The sequence below is a fragment of the Mugil cephalus genome, chromosome 3, assembly GCF_022458985.1.
Source record: "Mugil cephalus isolate CIBA_MC_2020 chromosome 3, CIBA_Mcephalus_1.1, whole genome shotgun sequence".
NCBI lineage: Eukaryota > Metazoa > Chordata > Actinopteri > Mugiliformes > Mugilidae > Mugil > Mugil cephalus.
The window spans coordinates 14,029,832-14,047,700 of record NC_061772.1 but is presented as its reverse complement, the minus strand read 5'-3'; the positions used below and the strand labels follow the sequence as shown (position 1 = coordinate 14,047,700).

The following is a 17,869-nucleotide window of genomic DNA, read 5'->3' as shown; positions in this document are numbered from 1 at the left end:
GCATATTACAAGCTTCAGCCTTGCAATAAGAGCATGTACTTAGTCGTCTTCCTGCTTTCTTGAATACGCAATCAATTCAGTGGTTGACCACGATGCGAAGACAGGACAAATGAGAAAGGAGTGGTCTGCATGATGAGGAGGAGATGGCTCGGTCCTTCATGTGCAGCAGGATGCGGCTGCCAGGTTGGTTGCAGTTAATGTTTTCTGATTTAATCCAGAGCTCTCTGCCTGCGCATGCACTGCCATGATAATATGCCCAGAGGGCTCCTGGTGTAGCGAGCGGAACAGGAGCCGTCCTGGAAACATGTTACGATGAATGTTTCTTCTTCTCCTGTTTAGTATTATTCTCTTCGTTCCACGCTCACATTATGTCATACAGTAGCCACGTCTTCTCTCATTAAGGAAAAGTGGTTCTTAGGTCAAATGCAGCTGTTTGGTTCTCAGCAGCATTCTCTGCTGCCCCCCCCCCCCCCCCCCCACCCCCACATACATCTTTTTTTATGGCACTAAACAGATGCTTGTGGTCAGTGGAGGCGCTGCCACTACATGGCCGGAGAAACCCTGTTGAGGGCACCGCGTTTTATATTCGTATTAACTTTAAATGTTTCTTAAAATACTCGCAGTTCTCTGAAGCCTCTTAGCGGCTCTTTCCTTTCTCCCCCCCCCCCGGTCTCCGCGGAACAGAAAAGCGTGATGGGAAAGTAAATCAGATTTTGCAAGCTCTCGGTGGGAACGAATGAAAGGGACTGTAAAAGTGGAAGTGCGGCATCTGGACAGGAACTCCGGCATCCGGGGAGGGGGAAAGTCTGAGGTGCATCGAGGAGGGAGGGGCGCGTTGCTTGACCTGTAACCCTGGGCGCAGAGCAGAGGTCAAAGACGGAAGATAGACTACAGCTGTGTTGCAACACGCAGCCCCACCGTCACGTCAGTCACTGTAATTTGCGTAGACGTGCGTGTCCCCGCCCAGGTTACCGAACAGGCCCCGACAGGAGCCGACAGAAAGAAAGAAAGAAAGAAAGAAAGAAAGAAAAGTGGGAAGCACGCGAGGAGGGAAAGGTGGTTGAGAGGAAGTGTGCTGGGAGGAAGGGAAAGAGGGGAAGGAGGCTCTCGTCGCCTCGTTCTGGATAGCGAGAGGAGAGTCCGCCGCGGCGGTTTATCGGATCCAGCGTGCCTCCAATTAAATAAAGTGTTCCTCCCACAAGATTTACCACCCCACACCAACAATGCCCCATTTCATTTCACCCTCTCGCCCGCCTCCATTGTGTTCTTTCACCCTCTTCTACATCTATTTGTTCTCCTGCAGGGGAGGTAGGACCTAATCACGCCGGGATCTCATAATACCAAGCCTTTTAACTGCTCAGATCAAAGAGTGCAAGTTTGCCTAATGCGGGATTAGGTTGAGATACGGGACCTGCAGCCTCACCTCACCTCACCTCACCCCTCCACCACCACCACCACCTCCACCACCAGCACCACCAGCAGCGGGTAGCTCCATTAGGCTCAACGCATTGCTCATTTTTCCGCAAGAGCTCCCTTGGGCTAAGAGGCAATTATGCAGTAGTGTGGCATAATATTTCATTCTCTCCACATTGCATTGCTGTGTGGCGGCGCTGGCTGCTAACAGCTTCATGTGGCCCAGGAGGAAGGGTGCGGGCTGCTAACAACTTCATGTGAGCAGAGGAAGATTGGAGAGGGGAGGAGGAGGCGGAGGGAGGCGAGAGAGCGGGAGGGTTCTCAAGGGCAGGATGCTTCATTAGCAGTCAGGTCTCTTTCACCTTCCAACACGGAGAGAGAAACGGTGTGCATGCCATCTTGGTTTTGGTCAGATTTACAGCGTGAATGGAAAAAAAACTAACACGAGAGTACACCCGCTAGAGTTTTGGTTGAAAAGTAAAAGAGTAATTTCCCAGGCAACGCTGAATTAAAGCGTCCTTCGTACGTCTCAGGAATGTGCCTTTTTCCACCATCTTTGAAGTCTTTGAGATAAGCTCGGCTGCTGCACGAGTGTAAATATCTCACACGGCAAGCCGGGCAGCCTTCAAGGCAGTGTCTATCTTATTGATGATTTATACAGCGAGAGTATGGACACATCAAAACTGACAACTACAGAGGAGCCAGAGACCTGGAAGAGTTCCAGGAACCGTTTACAGGTGCACCTTCAGAGAGACTTTACCTCTCAAAACATGTGGGTCCCTGGGTGGAGATTTCACAAGGTAAAATCCCATTATGCCCGCATTTGCCCAACCATCATAATAGATAACCCCCCCACCACCACCACCACCCTCCCCCCTCATCCTGCCATGAGATACTAGTATCTTTTTAGTCCACTGATTTCTTTTCTGGCAAAGTCTCCCTCTCCATCTTTGCATGAGTGGCACATGCTGCGAAGTAGCTGCCTCTGCTGAGAGGTCGCCCTTCAAGCTGTTGATTATAGTATTTTTCTTATGTCGAGGAATTCCCTCAATCTGAAGTTGTGGAGTTTAAAGAATTCTAAGTTCCTTTTGAAAAGTCTTGGATCATTTAGGGTCGCGACGTTTTTTCAGGCCAAGGACCCCCAATCTGATGGAGAGATTAAGTGTTCTATATTAAACTCTGTCTAGTGCTATTTATAAATTATTATTATCATTTTGCATTCAGTGTTAAGCTATTAAAGTAATACACAGATTCAAGTATTTTTTTTTTTTATTTCAAATATGTGCAGCGGTATGGTGGTTGTGGAACTGCTGTAAACATAAACGTACCTAAATTTGTGGAGGAAAATGGTAGGGGAAAATTTAAAAAATGGATATGAAAATGTCTACTTATATCTACTTATACTCTAGTTCTGAGGCTTTTGTGAGGTTAGAATGGTTTTGGGGAAATTATGTCTTTAATTGTAGACCGGTGTAGCCAGAATATGATAAGTCTGGTAACACAAAATTGGGATTTCAGCGTGGTGCGTATTTCAACTGATGCAGAAAAAATATATAGTCCTGCCACCAATCGGTGCCATTTTGTTGTAAACAAGTTGAACTCAACAGTGCTCAAATGCAGCAGGTATGTCTATGTAGTTGTTAGTGTTCTGTCCATCACCGTATAATCTGATTTGCTGTGGCTCCAGACCAAATTTCCTCCACAAAAAAACAAATCAAAACAAAAAAAAAGTGTGGGCAGGGAAAATCTGGGCTGGTTTCCAGGCTGCATTAAAGAGAAAAAAAAAAAAGAAACATTGAACAATAAAGCTGAAAAAAAAGAAAAGAAATGGGCTCTTATTCTTCACCCCTACTCTGACAGTGCAGGTATGTGCAGCCCGGGGCGAGCTCTTCAGACTGTCGTGTGATTTCGGCGTAGTCAGGGAGGCTACACTGTGTGCACTCTTTGCAGGTGCTCAGTCACTTCTCCTCCTCTCGTTTCTGCGCTCACTCTCTTCCACTTCCCCTTTCTGCCGTCACAGCAAAAGCAGACTGTCACCATCATTCACTACATAATAGTTGTGAGAGGCCCCTGCCTCTCCATTCATTCATCACTATGCGCAGTTTTGCTTCCTTACTATTGCTGGTGGGGGATTTGCACTTAAAAATGAGAGAAGGCGAGATTGCGCAGCATACATTTGTGCTGTGGACAGTCCTCTGCACCTGTCATCACAGCATCCGTACCAGCTACAGCCGTATCCCTAATAATTCTTGAAATGCCTGAGTGACTGCTGGTATTTTACATTGTAAGCTGCCGGCTGAATAAGATGCAGCGAGAAACTTTTTGTCTGTTTATGCCCAGAAATGATTCATTACCACCCATAGAAAGTGATGGATTTACTGGGTGAACAGCTGCTTTCTCATTTTGACTCTTCAGACTGACAGGCGATCTGTGCCCTTTAGCCTGCAAACAGACAGCTTTAGTGATATTGTAAAATAGAAACATGTACCAGAATCCGTAATTGCGCAATTATTTTGAACACAGTCATCACAGACATAAAATCAAGGATGTCATCCCGCCAGCTCAAACTCAACATCAAGAAAACAGAGCTCACGGTTGTGGCACCTGGAAGGTTGGTGATTTTCTACTCCAGGTCGACGGCTGCTCCGTTTCCCTGTCCCCTGAAGTCTGCAACCTGGGTGCCATCTTGGACTCTACTCTCTAATTCCAGTCACACATCAAATCTCAAAAATCCACCTCTCCCGACTCCGGCCGTCTCTCTCCAACACCCCTGCGGAGACCCTCATACATTCCTTCATCTCCAGCTGTCTGGACTTCACGTGCAGTAGTCCAGAACTCGGCTGCCAGGGTTCTCACCCGCAGTCAGCCCTGGCAGCATATCACGCCCACACCTATACCTATCCACCTTCACTGGCTCCACATAAAATTCCACATCTCCTACAAATCCTCCTTCTTGCCCATAAAGCCCTCCTCTCCCTGGCCCCCCAGTACCTGCCCAGGCTTTTGGCCAGAAGTCGGTCGGTCTTCTGCTCTTGTGAAGCGTCCTTCGGTGTCCAGAGAGGCGCTATATAAATCGAATTTATTATTCTTATTATTTATTACAATCGTTAACTTTGCGGTTTTCGTCTATAAAGTATAAAGATTTTCCGAACCTAACATTAACCATCGGTCTTTCTTGTCACTTTTAGAGATCCGGTCCGGCAGCCGAGGCCCTAAGGAAGGATCGGCGAGGCAGCTCCCCCTGTACGACACGCCGTACGAGCCAGCTGAGAACGGTGGCGATTCGGACCCCGAGCGCTTGCGCTGCCCCAGAGAAAGCCGCCTGCCCCAGGATGACGAGCGGCCCCCCGAGGAGTACGACCAGCCCTGGGAGTGGAAGAAGGAGAGGATTTCCAAAGCCTTTGCAGGTACAACAGCCAGAGGCTCATTGAAGTTTGTTTAATGTGAACGAATTCTGTAGAAGTGGTCAAAACTTTCTGTAACGTGCTACAGAAAATATCAGTAAAAACAGACTTTAAATTCACCTGTTGACTCTCCTCTTCCCTCTCATGTCAGTGAATGTAACTGTGCTCAAATCCAGCAATGACTGGATTTAAGTAAAGGTTGTCTTGTATACATGTCCAGCTTTTTAACATAATTAAACCCGAACCTGTTTCTCTTTTGCTTTACTAACCCAGGTGTATGTTTTCCCAGCTCTAACAAATTTGATTATGGCTTCTGTCAGGTTGTGATGGTTCTGCTGCTGCTGCTGTAAACTCTCTTTCTTCCCTCCTCTGTTAATGCACACGCTGCTTTCATGTTTCAGACGTCCAGGCTTCTGTTTGCTGTTTTGATCCAACTTCTGTCTTTGTGAACTTAGTTGATACCTAAGCCACTCGGGGGGGGCATGTTTGGTTGTGCAGGTGCATGTAGGCTCAGGTAGTCGCTGAGGTTTGAGGGCTCGGCATGGCTAACACAGCCATAACATCAAACAGCGCTGTTCCTGGAAAGACTATGGCTCTGGATTATAAATATGCACCATAAATCAATGAGAAAAAAAGAACGAGAAGATTTAAGAAAATCGCCAAACCTTAACTCTTCTTTTTACCACCCATTTTCTCTTTATACATATTTTTTTTTCTTTTTTATCCTTGAACAGCTCTGCTTTGTTATGACTGCATTAGCTACGAGGGCTCTGTAAGTGGCACTGGATCAGATCCCCAAGGAAGAAAGGACTCCACTTCTAAATCCCTCACAGGTACCATTGGAGATGGGGTTGGGGAGTGTCTTTTTGTACATGTACATGTTCTTATTAGAGATATGACATTGATACCTGAAAATGTGGGTTCTTACTTTCTCACTGAAACAATATTGTTAAACATTGCTATTACAAACTGTTTTACAATTTATCTGTGGTTTCGGGGTTTGGTGATCATGTGAGTCCTAAATGTCATTTTCTTAGCGTTGAGCCTAAGGTCACCCACCGAAAGTGCTTTGAAAATGCTCCTAATTCGAATGACATTATCAAGATGCCTCTTGCCTGATTGCCCAGTGCCTGAAGAGGCCAGAAAAAAAGGCAAAGGCGCCACAGAAATACTTCAAATCAGCCTTTAGGCAGACACGTGAGCATAGCAAGTGCAATTAGCGCAGTAACACTTGTTGGTGCTCAGGAGAAGAGGTGATGGGTGCATGAGCTGAAGGGAGTGAATACATGTTTAGTCCTCCACCAAAAGAGTGGGATAGAAAGAGAATAACAACACTGACATACAAACAGTGTGAATCACACTGGTTTCCAATGTATGGCTCTGTCACAAGCAAAACAAGATTAATCAGTTAACTCATCGATTAATCAATCGATTAATTGATTAATATAAGCGGTGCCTCGATGGACTCTTTTGGTGCTTAAGTTGGCCCACTCTCACTACATGACACCCCACTAATCTAATAAAACTACATTTTAAACAAAAACAAAACAAAACAAAACATGCCAATTCCCAGCTTTACTTCCCACAATATTTGAACCCAACATGTCTTTTTTTTTCATAGTTTTCTTTGACATTTCATTGATAAAACTATCAGTAAATCAGGATTCTATCAGGATCATCAATGAGCCGATTCTTCTTTTTACTTCTTGCTCATTGAACATTAAACAAACAAAAAGATAATATGTGTGTATTGCTGTGCTCAATTGTGAAGCTCGTAATTTGGTGTTTAGACGCTGAAGAGTAATTGAGCTTCATGAGAGTTTAAATCTTATCTCACGTAGCGACGCAGAACGTGAAAATAATGCACGTGCATAATTTATACTTCAGCACTTTTTTGCTGGTTTTCCCGCATATTTCTCCATTTTATTTATCCTCTAATTTCCCCTCGTCGCGCTTGGAAATCACAGATTTGCATTGCAATAAAGCGAAAATGATTGCGAGGCGGGAGATGAGTGAGACATTAATCCCTGCGCTGTTACAACAACGCAGATGGGGCAGCCTAAAATATAACTGATACGTATCTGTGCTTTAGTGTCCAAAATTGGAACATATTACTAAACCCCATTACTCAACTATTGAATGTAATTTCAGTGTCAAATCGGCGTTATCAAATCACATCCTCCAGCTGGAAAGTCCAGGATATCACAGTGACATTGTTTTTGTGTGTGTGTGTGTGTGTGTGTAAATTATTATTTCTTATTAATGATCAGAACAGAACTGTCTTTAAGTTTTTTATGTGCCATATCATTGGTGGCACGTGCACAAATCTCATTTGTAGCTTATTTAGTGAATACTTACAGCTAATAAAAGTGCTACACTATACCAACCAACTACACATGAATGTAGCACAGGACCTCAAAACATATGAGAACACAGGAAGCCATGCACTAAATGACATTCATCTGGGTGTATTGGTTGGGAAAAGCGTTTTGGGGCTCAAGTCAAACCGTGCATGTGCAAATACCTAACATCCATTCTGCATCCTTCCATATTTTTGTAACATAATTCATGTTATTCTGTTTCCTTCTGCGCACCGTAGGCACTGAGCTCTTCGTAGGAGTCACGCTGTTCTGCCTCCGCCAGTGATTAGTAAAATAAAGGACACTGCATTCTTAATCACTTTCCTTCTATCCCTCATTATTTTTACTGTCAAGCAGCACTCAGAAGACTTTGTTTAGGCCGTTATTTACTAACACATCCCTCTTTCAACCCCCCCGCCGCCGCCGCCGCCGCCTCCCCCTTGCAGGCAGCTTGCAGTGTCCCTCTTTTGATGATGATTAATTTAATTTTCGCTACGTGTCAAAGTGTTGGCTGAGAATTGAAGAGATACGCCTTTAAAATGTCTTTCAAAGAAGAAAGCTGAAAGTCTAAGAAGTACTTTGATTTATGGGACGTCTTCATTCTCTGTTATGTTTAATGCAAGTTGAAATAATTCCCCTCTTTTTAAAAGACAGAAAAAGACGCTTCTGGGACGAGCCTTGTCCACACAGGCTCGTTGCTTTCACAGGTGTCTGCTTAAACTGGCCTTGGATCCTGACATCAAGGGGCTTTGAGAGAGTTTCCCACCTTTCAAGGTTTGAGCTTGTGTGCCTGCACCCAAGTCTCAGATCTTCGCAACAAGCTTAGCTCCAATGTCAAGAAATTATGTATTGCTTCAATATTTAAGTCCACTTGTGAACCAGGTCCTTTACTTGTAATTCCCGTCTTATCCCTCCTTGGACTATTTTAAGTGTCAGCTTGTCCTTTCCTGGAGTTTCCCAATAGGTTGTTTTAGGACACCATCCATCCGTCTGTCCATTCTAAGCTGTATCCAGTTGAGAAGCTTAACCAGTCCACGCTACCACTGTTTGAGAGCTGTGTTGCCAGTTGTTCTACAGCACCCATGTCATTGATCCTTTCACTTTCTGATGCTACAAAATCTTTGGTATCATAGTGTCCCAGAGAGCGAGTGTCATCTTACATCCTTTCTCAAGGCAGGGTTACTTGGGTTTTAGGAAATATTAGACTGGAGTCAGAAGGTCATGTGCTCGCAGTAAGTTAAAACTTTAACCGTCTAGACGTCGTGTTTAAGGAGTGGCTTTAGGATCCAGGTTGGGCTTATATTTCCTCGCTTAAGTATATTTGAATCTGAATCTCCAACACCTGAGTTGCCAAGGTTTCTGTGGAGGAGCTTAATCACTTTAGACGACGTGGAGTAAGTTCTTATTTTGGTGTAAAACTGTGGACTATGACTATACAGCAATGGTACGAATGAAAACCAATCAAACCAATGCGTGGATATGTAAACATGAAGAATGGAAGGGGAAATTTCATTAGTTTTTTTAACCTTTAATGTTTTTTTTTCTTCATATCAGATGAAGAAAGCGGGTGTTTACATATTAGCTATTTGCCACCTAATTAAAAAAAAGAAATATTATAAATATTGCAAAGCTTTGTGATTAAGCTTGAGCCTTGTGCAGCTGTTCAGTGCAGCAAGTGTTGATTATATTACAGTGTCCCTTTGGTTGTTGAGGATAGCAAGCAAGAGATCATCTGGCCCGCTCATGTTCCACTGTGGTAATGTTGTCACCAGCAATTAAGTTATTAAGTAAAAAAATATCATCAGTTTTGAGTATCAGGCCTGATTGAAGCCTTTTCCGTGGGCAGATGGTCTGTGTTAAAGTCTTAACTGTAGCTTTCTAGAGGACAATTTTCCTCAGTTACGTTGCTGTAGATGCGGAGGCACTTTACAGCTGTGTAATAGCACTGATTAATGACGGCGTTCCCCAATCAGGTTTTAGAAGCACTTTCCTACGCACATCAAAACTTTCACAGTTTATATTCTGGCAATTATGTGGGAAATGAAAGTGTCTCCAAACAAAGTGTTTGCACGTAATGAAAAAAGATGCTCAACCTCAGTAAACACCGGAGTGGGTGTAAAAATAGAAAATGAAAAAAAGGTGGGAATATGTACTGCTTACCCTCTCCCGCCACGGTATAACATGATAATGCAATCTGTGTAAGAGACTATTTGTCTTCATTAATGATAGAGGAAGGAGAGCACGCTAATGCTTCTTGCGGCAGGCCTTATTTCCTCGGCTATCCCTTACCCTCGCATGCATTCCTGCCTCTACACAACACTTGGTGTTATTATTCACTGTTGGACTATCTCCTGACAGGTATGCAATGGAATGTAAATTCCCTGCCTTGTTAGGGTGTTGGGAGGCTGTGTACTTGCGGTTCGGTTAATCACTCATCCCCGCTCCCCGACACCCCCACCTCGTTCCCTAGACCGAGCGCTCGCCACGGCCTCTTTCCTGCCTCCCTCCTGGCTGCTGAGCATGTGATGGATGAGTCTGGAGGTGAAGAGTGAGGAAGACACATTAGAATTTGACTGTATATGAAGATCCGGCGTGTGAGGACAAGGCAAGTTGCGCTCTCACGTCCATCAGCCTGTATATTTTGGCTCTGGTCGCGTCGTGCTCGCTCGCACACCTAGACGCCATCGGAAATCGGAGCCTTTGCCGCGGCAGGAATGCGATCAAGAGCCATTGTTACCTAATCTCCTTGGCCTCGGTTACCTGCTAGGAACTCCTTTCGCTTGGCTCCAAGCCAACGGACACCGTGCATTTAACGCTGGAGATCAGAGACGACGCTGTCGCCTTCTCCCTCAGGTCTTGGGAAGCTTTATGGTTTTTTAATGAATCTTCGTGGGCTTAACGACCCAGAAAGCCGACACTCAAGCCTAGTGTCCTAAAATAAATAATTGATTCGGTTACAGTCCCGCGCTGGTGATCAGGCCTGAATCCAGCTGTTTCATTGGTGCCATGGCTCTGTTCCTGTCCCTTCGCTTGGCCGATCCGATCCCCCCCCCAGCGCCGCCTGTCACTCCGTGGCTCCGTCTCGTCCTCCTGGCCTCTGCTGCAACACCCCGCCGATAACCTTCCCTGACAGCCCTCTTTCATGAGCCTCAAATATGTCCCGCCGCCTTCCACACAGCGCTGCCGCCGCTCTTATCTTCACTCGCACACATTGGCCACACACAACAGCGCTGTAAACCTCCCTCACAAAGTATAGCAGCAGCGCCCCGTCGGGCAAGCCCCCCCTGGAAGCTCCTGCTGGCCGGCCGTCAGCGACCCATCTTTTCCTTCTCTGTGCGCGGAAAAGCAGGGAAAAGGTCTTGCTGTCATCTCCTCTTCATCACCAATTTCCTGTACCATTTTCTATTTTTTAACACAAACACGCGCTCTTTGAAAGCAGTGCTTTGAAAAAAGAGCCGGGGCCGTATAATTTGACGGATACAGTACGTCGAGAATTATGAGGTGGCATTTGAGTTCCCCTGGAGCATCACGCAGTTGTTATCTGTAATGATTCGAGAGCCGATGGAATAAACACGCATTCAGAAGAGGCTGGTTTTGTGTTCCCAGTTCCTCCGCTCATAACGCGAAGCATAAACATCACAATCTTCCAGCCTGTTTTGAATATGCATGCAATTAGCCGACCAAATTAAGCAGAACTAAATTAAATGGCGTTGGTGGAAAACAAGCGTAGCTGGTGATTTATGGTGGCTGCACTGTTTACGGTGATGAGGTGCCATTGGGCTAATGAAAAGCCTGGGTAAACAAATACCTGGCTTTACAATACATCCGCTCCTGGAAGAACAAAGGGAAGGATAACAAAAGTTTTAGAAAAAAGAAAAGAGGGACCCACGTCCATTGTACAAGATTGGAGCTGTTTTCCTATTCAGGTTCACACCGTGGCCGCTTCAGTGCATTTAACTTGAGCGACAGGTGCTCTGTCAATTCAAAACCCTTTACAGCTTTTATTCCTAAGTCAACAAAAGGGGTTTGTACTAACATTGATTGAGGATTATGCAGATGGGAAATGGCATATTGATCAAAATGCAGTCAGGTTAGATGACAAAGTGAAGATTGGACACGTAGTTGCGTGTCATTCCTCTCTGCATTGTTTTTGTTTCTCTGCCTTTGATAAAGTAAATATACAAACTCAGTTTCCTTTAAATTGCATTTAATAATTATGTATTTGGAAAGAAACTCTCTGACACCGACAAAAATGGTTTGAAAAACAGCATTAGTGTTGACCTGGCCTAAAACTCACTAGATCCCAAACTCATGAAGTATCTGTGGGATGATAGAGGCCCCTCCCCTCAACCCATAGGACCCAAAAACCCCCATTAACGATATCCTGTTACCAGGCACCACAGGACACCCTCAGAAGGCCCATGTCCATTCTCTGATGTTTTCGAGACACAAGGGAGACCTACACAGTATTAGGAAGGTGGTCATTAAGTTATGACTGATCGGTGTATATGGTAACTAGCTAAGAAAAACAATATTTGGATTTCTGAGTTTGGTTTAAATTTCTACCTTTCATTCACCCATCACTACCCACAGAGCTGATGGCGGGTCCAGACTTGCATCAGCCAGGATAGCCGTTTTATTTAGTGCTCACAGGGGACACAGATGGGAAAATGTTGGTAGCGGTGTGATGAGCCTTGAGGTGGATATGTAAATGAGCTCTTCCGTACGCACTTAGTCACCTCAGTCCTGAATTTGAATTTGTCACCAAATTTGTGAGAAAGCCACAACGTGGCATCTAGTGAGCGACGGCCTGGAGACTGGCGACACTTTTAAATGCATTACATGGTGAGTTACATAGAGTTTAAAAAAATAATATAATAAAACATCTGACTATTGAATCAGTTTTCCGTAATTCCCACAGCGTTAAATGCCATTATTCAGCTGTGCAACCAAGCAAGTCTGAGCCACGTACGCCCAAATCATCTCCTCGTCCTCACAGCGAGGCCGCAGAGTGCAGGCAGCCTTCTGCTCCCCAAACAATTACACGCTAATCTGCGATGTGAAATGAGTATTAGGCTTTTAATCTCACAGGAAGACAGTCCCCTACTTCACCCCAAAGTAGAGGAAGTTATATTATCTTGCAGAGTTTTTGACCTTCTGCCTCCATTCCACCACCACCACCGCCTCCACCAACCTGCACCTCTCCCATCAAGATAGACAGGGAGCAGCTCCTCCCTCCAGCCACCATTTTTTTCTAGATTAGCCCCCTGACACCATGGGCTCAGCTATTTAATTGCTTGTCGGATTGAATATTCTCCAGTTTCCCCATTCATCCCGCTTGCAGATATTGCTTCTCATTAGCATGTCCTGCATCACCACCGTGCTGCAATTCCTTGCAGGGTGGAAGACAGATAAGTCCATAACATTATGGCCGTCCATCCGGTACACCAGTCTGTAACAAATACTGACGCACTAAGGCCAGAAAAATACGAGACGCACGCTCATGGTGGCCGCCTTGTCTATCCTGCATCCACTTTGTGCGTCACTTGTGCATGGCCTCATAATATAATGCTCTGCGTTTCAAGCTGCACTGTAATATAGGGACGTGAATGGCTAAAAGACAAGCTAAAAGACCCAGTAGTGAGAGATTGGTACGATTTTAGAAGTGGAATGGACCATTAATAACCAAAGAGACCATTCATTTAAAATAATAAATGTTTTCAAATCAGTTCACTTAAAGTCACATATACGCCTGCGAGGCTGATACAGTAGATGTTACCGCGCCACAGCGACCAAAACTGCAGAACTAAATCCCACAAACCTTTTAAAGAAAGCCCCCTCCCCATGCACACTTACTGACCAATACAATCTAATAACGGATTCATATCAACCTGTCGCATTTGTCTACATACTTTCCTTTAAAACAACCATATCTTCTTTTGATGACTTTGGATCTTTGTTGTAAGGCGCCAGCTTCCAAAAGCAACCTTAAATTTATTTTCTTTCCCATTCCTTTTCCCCCACTGAGATAGGATCTCTAGCACCATGGACAGTGACATTACAGCGTTCCCTAAATGTAACGCGAGTTGCATCGGCGGGTGATCTGTTCAGCGATCTGTTGTAATCCAGACGGTCATAGAGACATGCATTCGACAACCTGCAGAGGAACAAGCAGTCCGGTAGCTCACCCCAGCCATTAATTCCATTTATTCGCCTTGGCTTCTAACGCTGCCTTTCTCTTGAACAAAAAACCTTCCCCTCTCCATCTCATTTATTAAGTATCCTCAGCTATTTAACAAGTGGACCTACATTAGAAACAGATGTGCTGCTCTAAGAGTGCTCCATTTAGCCTGGTAATATCCCGGCTGGACACGAGACATGCATTATTCAAGGGGCAACGCCGGGCTACCGTCCACTGCATGGATGGATTAGTCTACGTTACGTTTCAGTAACATATATTGTCTCCGTCGTTATTTATCTTAATAAGATGGCCTAGAGTCTTTTTTTTTTTTTAACCAAACATACCAGATATACGATGTGCTCTGCTGCCTCCGTGACCGTCTGTACCTCAGTTTAAAGCAGATTTATATTTTATATTCTGCACTTTTAAAGCAGAGAATTGTATTATTTGGTTCTGCCACGTTGTTCAAATGTGTCACGCATCATATCATGCAACAGATGTTGAAAAATATAAAATTCAGAACATGGTATCTCCACGGTTCTAGTGGATGTCTGGATGTCGTGGTGGGACTTGGATTCAGGGTTTGTTAAGAAGAGACAAGTGGATTAGCAGAATCCACACAAGACGCTGTGAAGCCTCAATTTTCTCTAGCGTTTTGATAAGTTTATCAAGTCTGCCTATTGAACATAAAGCTTTTCAGATTCCCTTTGTGTAACTTTCATGCGCGCTCAGCCATCTGTGTGTGTGGAACTTGATCAAAAGTGGAAGAGAACTAACTTCGCTCCCTTTCCAGTCCTGTTGTATTCCTCCCTTTTTCTAGTCCACAGCTCCTGCTGGTTCTCGGATCACAGTATAAGCCGGCACTCCACCGCAAAGCCGGCGTCTTCTGCTCTTGTTTGGAGTATTTCTCACTTACCCCCTTCTACCTTCTCTCCCCTTCCCCTGTCTTCTCCTGTCATCGCTTCCCTTTCCTCACGCCCCTCCTGTTGTTGTCCATTTATTCCTCTCGTCGCTGTCCTCTCCTTCCGTCCATCTCTCCTGTGGTGACGCTTGCAGTAGAGATTAAAGTGATCAAGGACCTACCATGGCCCCCTCCTGTCGGCCAACTCAACACCAGCCCTCCCCCGGTGGAGGAGCTAGAGTCTCCTTCCCAGGCAGCTCAGCCCTCGCCCGGACAGACAAGCTGTGACCAGCACCACCATGGTGGGTGTTGGTGTTCACATTGTCCAGCGTCTTTCCCATCCGTTACCTTGCCGCCCTCCCCCTTCCTTGTCTGTCCGTCCATCCGTCCCTCCGCCCGTCCATCCATCCATCCATCCATCCGTCCATCCATCCATCCGTCCGTCCATCCATCCGTCCGTCCATCCATCTGTCTGTCCATCCATCCATTCATAGTGTGTAGTGTTGAGATGTAACATATTGCATATCTGTATTTACGCAGCTCTTTTGTTTGAAGGAACCAGCCCAGCATATAACATGTAACTACAAAAAAACGCTCTGATCCTGTTTGTCTCACGTCGTCCAGTCAATCCCGGCTTACCGAAACAGTCCACATCTTTGAGAAGCACTGAATAATATGACTTTAGGTATTAACTCACTAATGACTGCACTTTTCCATCTGGATTACATGTGGCAGAAAATCACTAACTCTTGTGCAGGTTTCATGCTGAAGGCTCATTAGTTTTAATTGTGCTGAACTGCCTTCTGCATGCGTAATTGCCATTCGCTGTGACCCCCATTTCCTCTTGTCAACATACTCATAACCATCCCAGATGTCCCTCTGGCCTGTTGTTTTCTGCAAGTGGCTTACACGAATTAACAAATCAGACTCATTTGAGGCAATTTTACTTCCTGACTTATTGCCGTATTTACTCTCATGCTGGACACAATGGACAAGCAATTCACCTGTTTTTAACCAAGAGGGCCATTAGTGGATTTGTGAAGCCCACGCATGCACCCGCACTCTGACTGCTGTAATTATCCAGGGACAAGAAGGACATGTAGCAGAACTAATGCCTGGAATGGGATTTCCCCGGGCAGAGTGGGAAGACTTAGAGTGAAGCCGTGTAAGAGGACACCACTGTGTGCTGCAGGCGAGGACAGGGCAAGGAGTTGATTTATGTCCATAAATCCATGGGAAAGGTTCTGGTTCCCTCCGTGATGTGAGCGGGTTTAAGATTGGCGTCCGGGCTGTAAAGTGATCCTCTCTCCGTCTCAGGCCTGCATGGCCCCACTCTGCGTCTGCGGGGTCAGAGGTCCCCGTGGCAGACACGGGAGGGGGGTCGATGTCCTCCACGACCCCTGTGAATATAGTTACAACACACTCTCCTGACCTCAGCGTACAGGCAGACCCTCAGTCGCACACCAAGACATCGGTCATCCGTTATACACAGGGTTACTTACATAGCCCATACTCTCTCAGCCATGGTAAATGGCTGTGTGTTTGTTTGTGCTGGTAAAGCTAAACCTTGGTTTGTTCTAATACAGACGAGGGGGAAAAACTACATCCATTATAGGTCAGATAAACCAGTTCAACCTCATTATCAAAACTGAGCAGATATCACATCTACATATTAATGGAGGGCACTTTTGCCTGAGTATTATAAAGAGCTTTCCGCCTTTGTTTTATTTCTCTCTTTTTCTTTTTTTTCCCATGAATTAATTATCCACACTTTCTCTTACCTCCAGCTCTCATCTGAGAGGACTTTACAAACACAAAGCAATTAAGATAAGAAGATACCGGATCTGGTTTTTAAATCGATTCGCTAGCAGTCGTTCCTTTGTCTCGGAAAACTTAACTTTCATTCTGAAATGTGTAGAAAATAAGACGGCACATTCCAAGATAGTGGAATCATGAGAGATTAACCTTATAGATTCAGCTGTGGGGATCTGTAAAAAAAACAAACAAAACATAAAAAAAACAAGCTGTCATTATTTGATTTCCCAGTGCGCATAATTAATATCAACATTTATTTTCTTTTCCAAGCTACCGGTTCCTGGGGTATCGGACCACGATGAAGACTACTTTCAGTGTGTGGTGCATTCTAATGAGACACAGACCCGTTAATCATTTCATACGTGCGAGCTGGAATGCTTGATTTCCACCTGCAGTACAGCATTCCACGATGCACTTCGCACCCTCGGACTAGTCATCCTTTTTCGAAAGGAGTGTCATTAGTCAATGAGAATTAATTAGCCGACTTAATTGGAGAAATTTGTGCAGGAGTGTGTGCAGAGAAGGTAGAAGAGTGGTCAGGTCGCTCAGAGTCCTCACTGATGAACGGCCCTACGTTTTTTTTGGTGCATCTATTTTGATTGTTGTGTCTATTTTTCAAGATTCAAGCTAGCGTAAGTCTTTCCCGCCGTGACTGTATTGCATTACTTTGTATTGTACTGCTGTGCAGCTCTTTATCTTGTGGATTGGTTGTAGTTTAATCATGGAAATGTCCTTTTGACATTTGCGTTTATCAGTGCTCCATCCAATCAGCTGTACTCCCTGACACGCTCTCCCTCCCCGCTCTCCTCTTTCTTTCTTTCTTTTTTCTTTAGCCCTCTGTAAAGGAAGCTCTGTGTCTGAAGGGGACAGGTCTTCCAGCCATCAGTCACCATCTGACTGACAGTTCAATCTGATACACAGATTCCATTTGCTGTGCTTTACAAGCAACAATGGCGATAACACACGCAGATGCCCCTACACTTTTCCGTACGTGTCGTGGTGTCTTTGTGTGTAGCCACGTGTGCATGTGTTGTCGCCCCCTCTTCCGTCTTAAGCCGCCTCTCCGGGCTTTTTGTTCTCCTGTGGGCCAATCCTCTCGTCAATCTCCTGTCGGCCACGACTGTGTGCTCCGGAGAATGAAAGGAGAATTGGTTTGCTTCGCTCCCACTGATGCTCAGCCTCAAAAAAAAAAAAAAAATTTCTATAGCGGCCCAGTGTGAAAACTAAGCGGACATGAGTCCATTCACTGTTGAGCAAATAAAATGATAGCTTTTTGTTTAGTTTGGGGGGCTCTTTCTCCAGGATAATGCTCTTCTTGTAGAAGTGTGCACTCTGTCTGCGGAGCAGTCTCTGGCCTGACAGGAAAGGTTGACGGGGTGAGCTCCACCGAGAATAGCCGCGGAACGCTTTCTAGGTGGTGGAGGAAACGATTTAATCAAGGTCAGCCAAAGTCCTGATTGGTGGACCTTAGCAGGAGGAGGAATTAGTGTTTGCACTGATAGGATGGAGTAAATGTGAGGAGCTGAGGTCGGGTAGATGGATGGGTGGGTTGGGTTGTAGATGCAAAGCAGAGATGGACTGTGTGGGAAAAGCTAAGATTGCGTCATTCATTGTCGTGCCAAACAGTACAAGATACCTTTTCAAGCTTTTAATCCTTAGATTACAGCGAAAAGGGGCAAAAATTATTTAATACGATCTGTATATGGACTCAACATAAGGAGAGTGACAGCTAGCTTTGCATCTGGACAATCTGAAACACTGAAGATAACAGATCTAAGCTCACTCCCCTTGCCTT

The 17,869-nt window shown here is 45.2% G+C and overlaps 1 protein-coding gene across 5 annotated transcripts in view; it reads left to right on the top strand.

Annotated features, from left to right (window-relative positions):
• The window catches only part of LOC125005281 (SH2 domain-containing adapter protein F-like), a 93,514-nt gene that overhangs the window by 63,454 nt on the left and 12,191 nt on the right, over positions 1-17,869 (top strand). Inside the window, exons 3-5 of one of the 5 annotated variants that reach the window (XM_047580519.1) lie at positions 4,602-4,820; positions 5,552-5,650; positions 14,415-14,561. In XM_047580519.1, coding sequence (XP_047436475.1) covers positions 4,602-4,820; positions 5,552-5,650; positions 14,415-14,561 — 465 coding nt within the window. The remainder of the gene's footprint in view (positions 1-4,601; positions 4,821-5,551; positions 5,651-14,414; positions 14,562-17,869) is intronic. The other 4 variants (XM_047580521.1, XM_047580520.1, XM_047580522.1 and 1 more) reach the window with 4 other exon arrangements.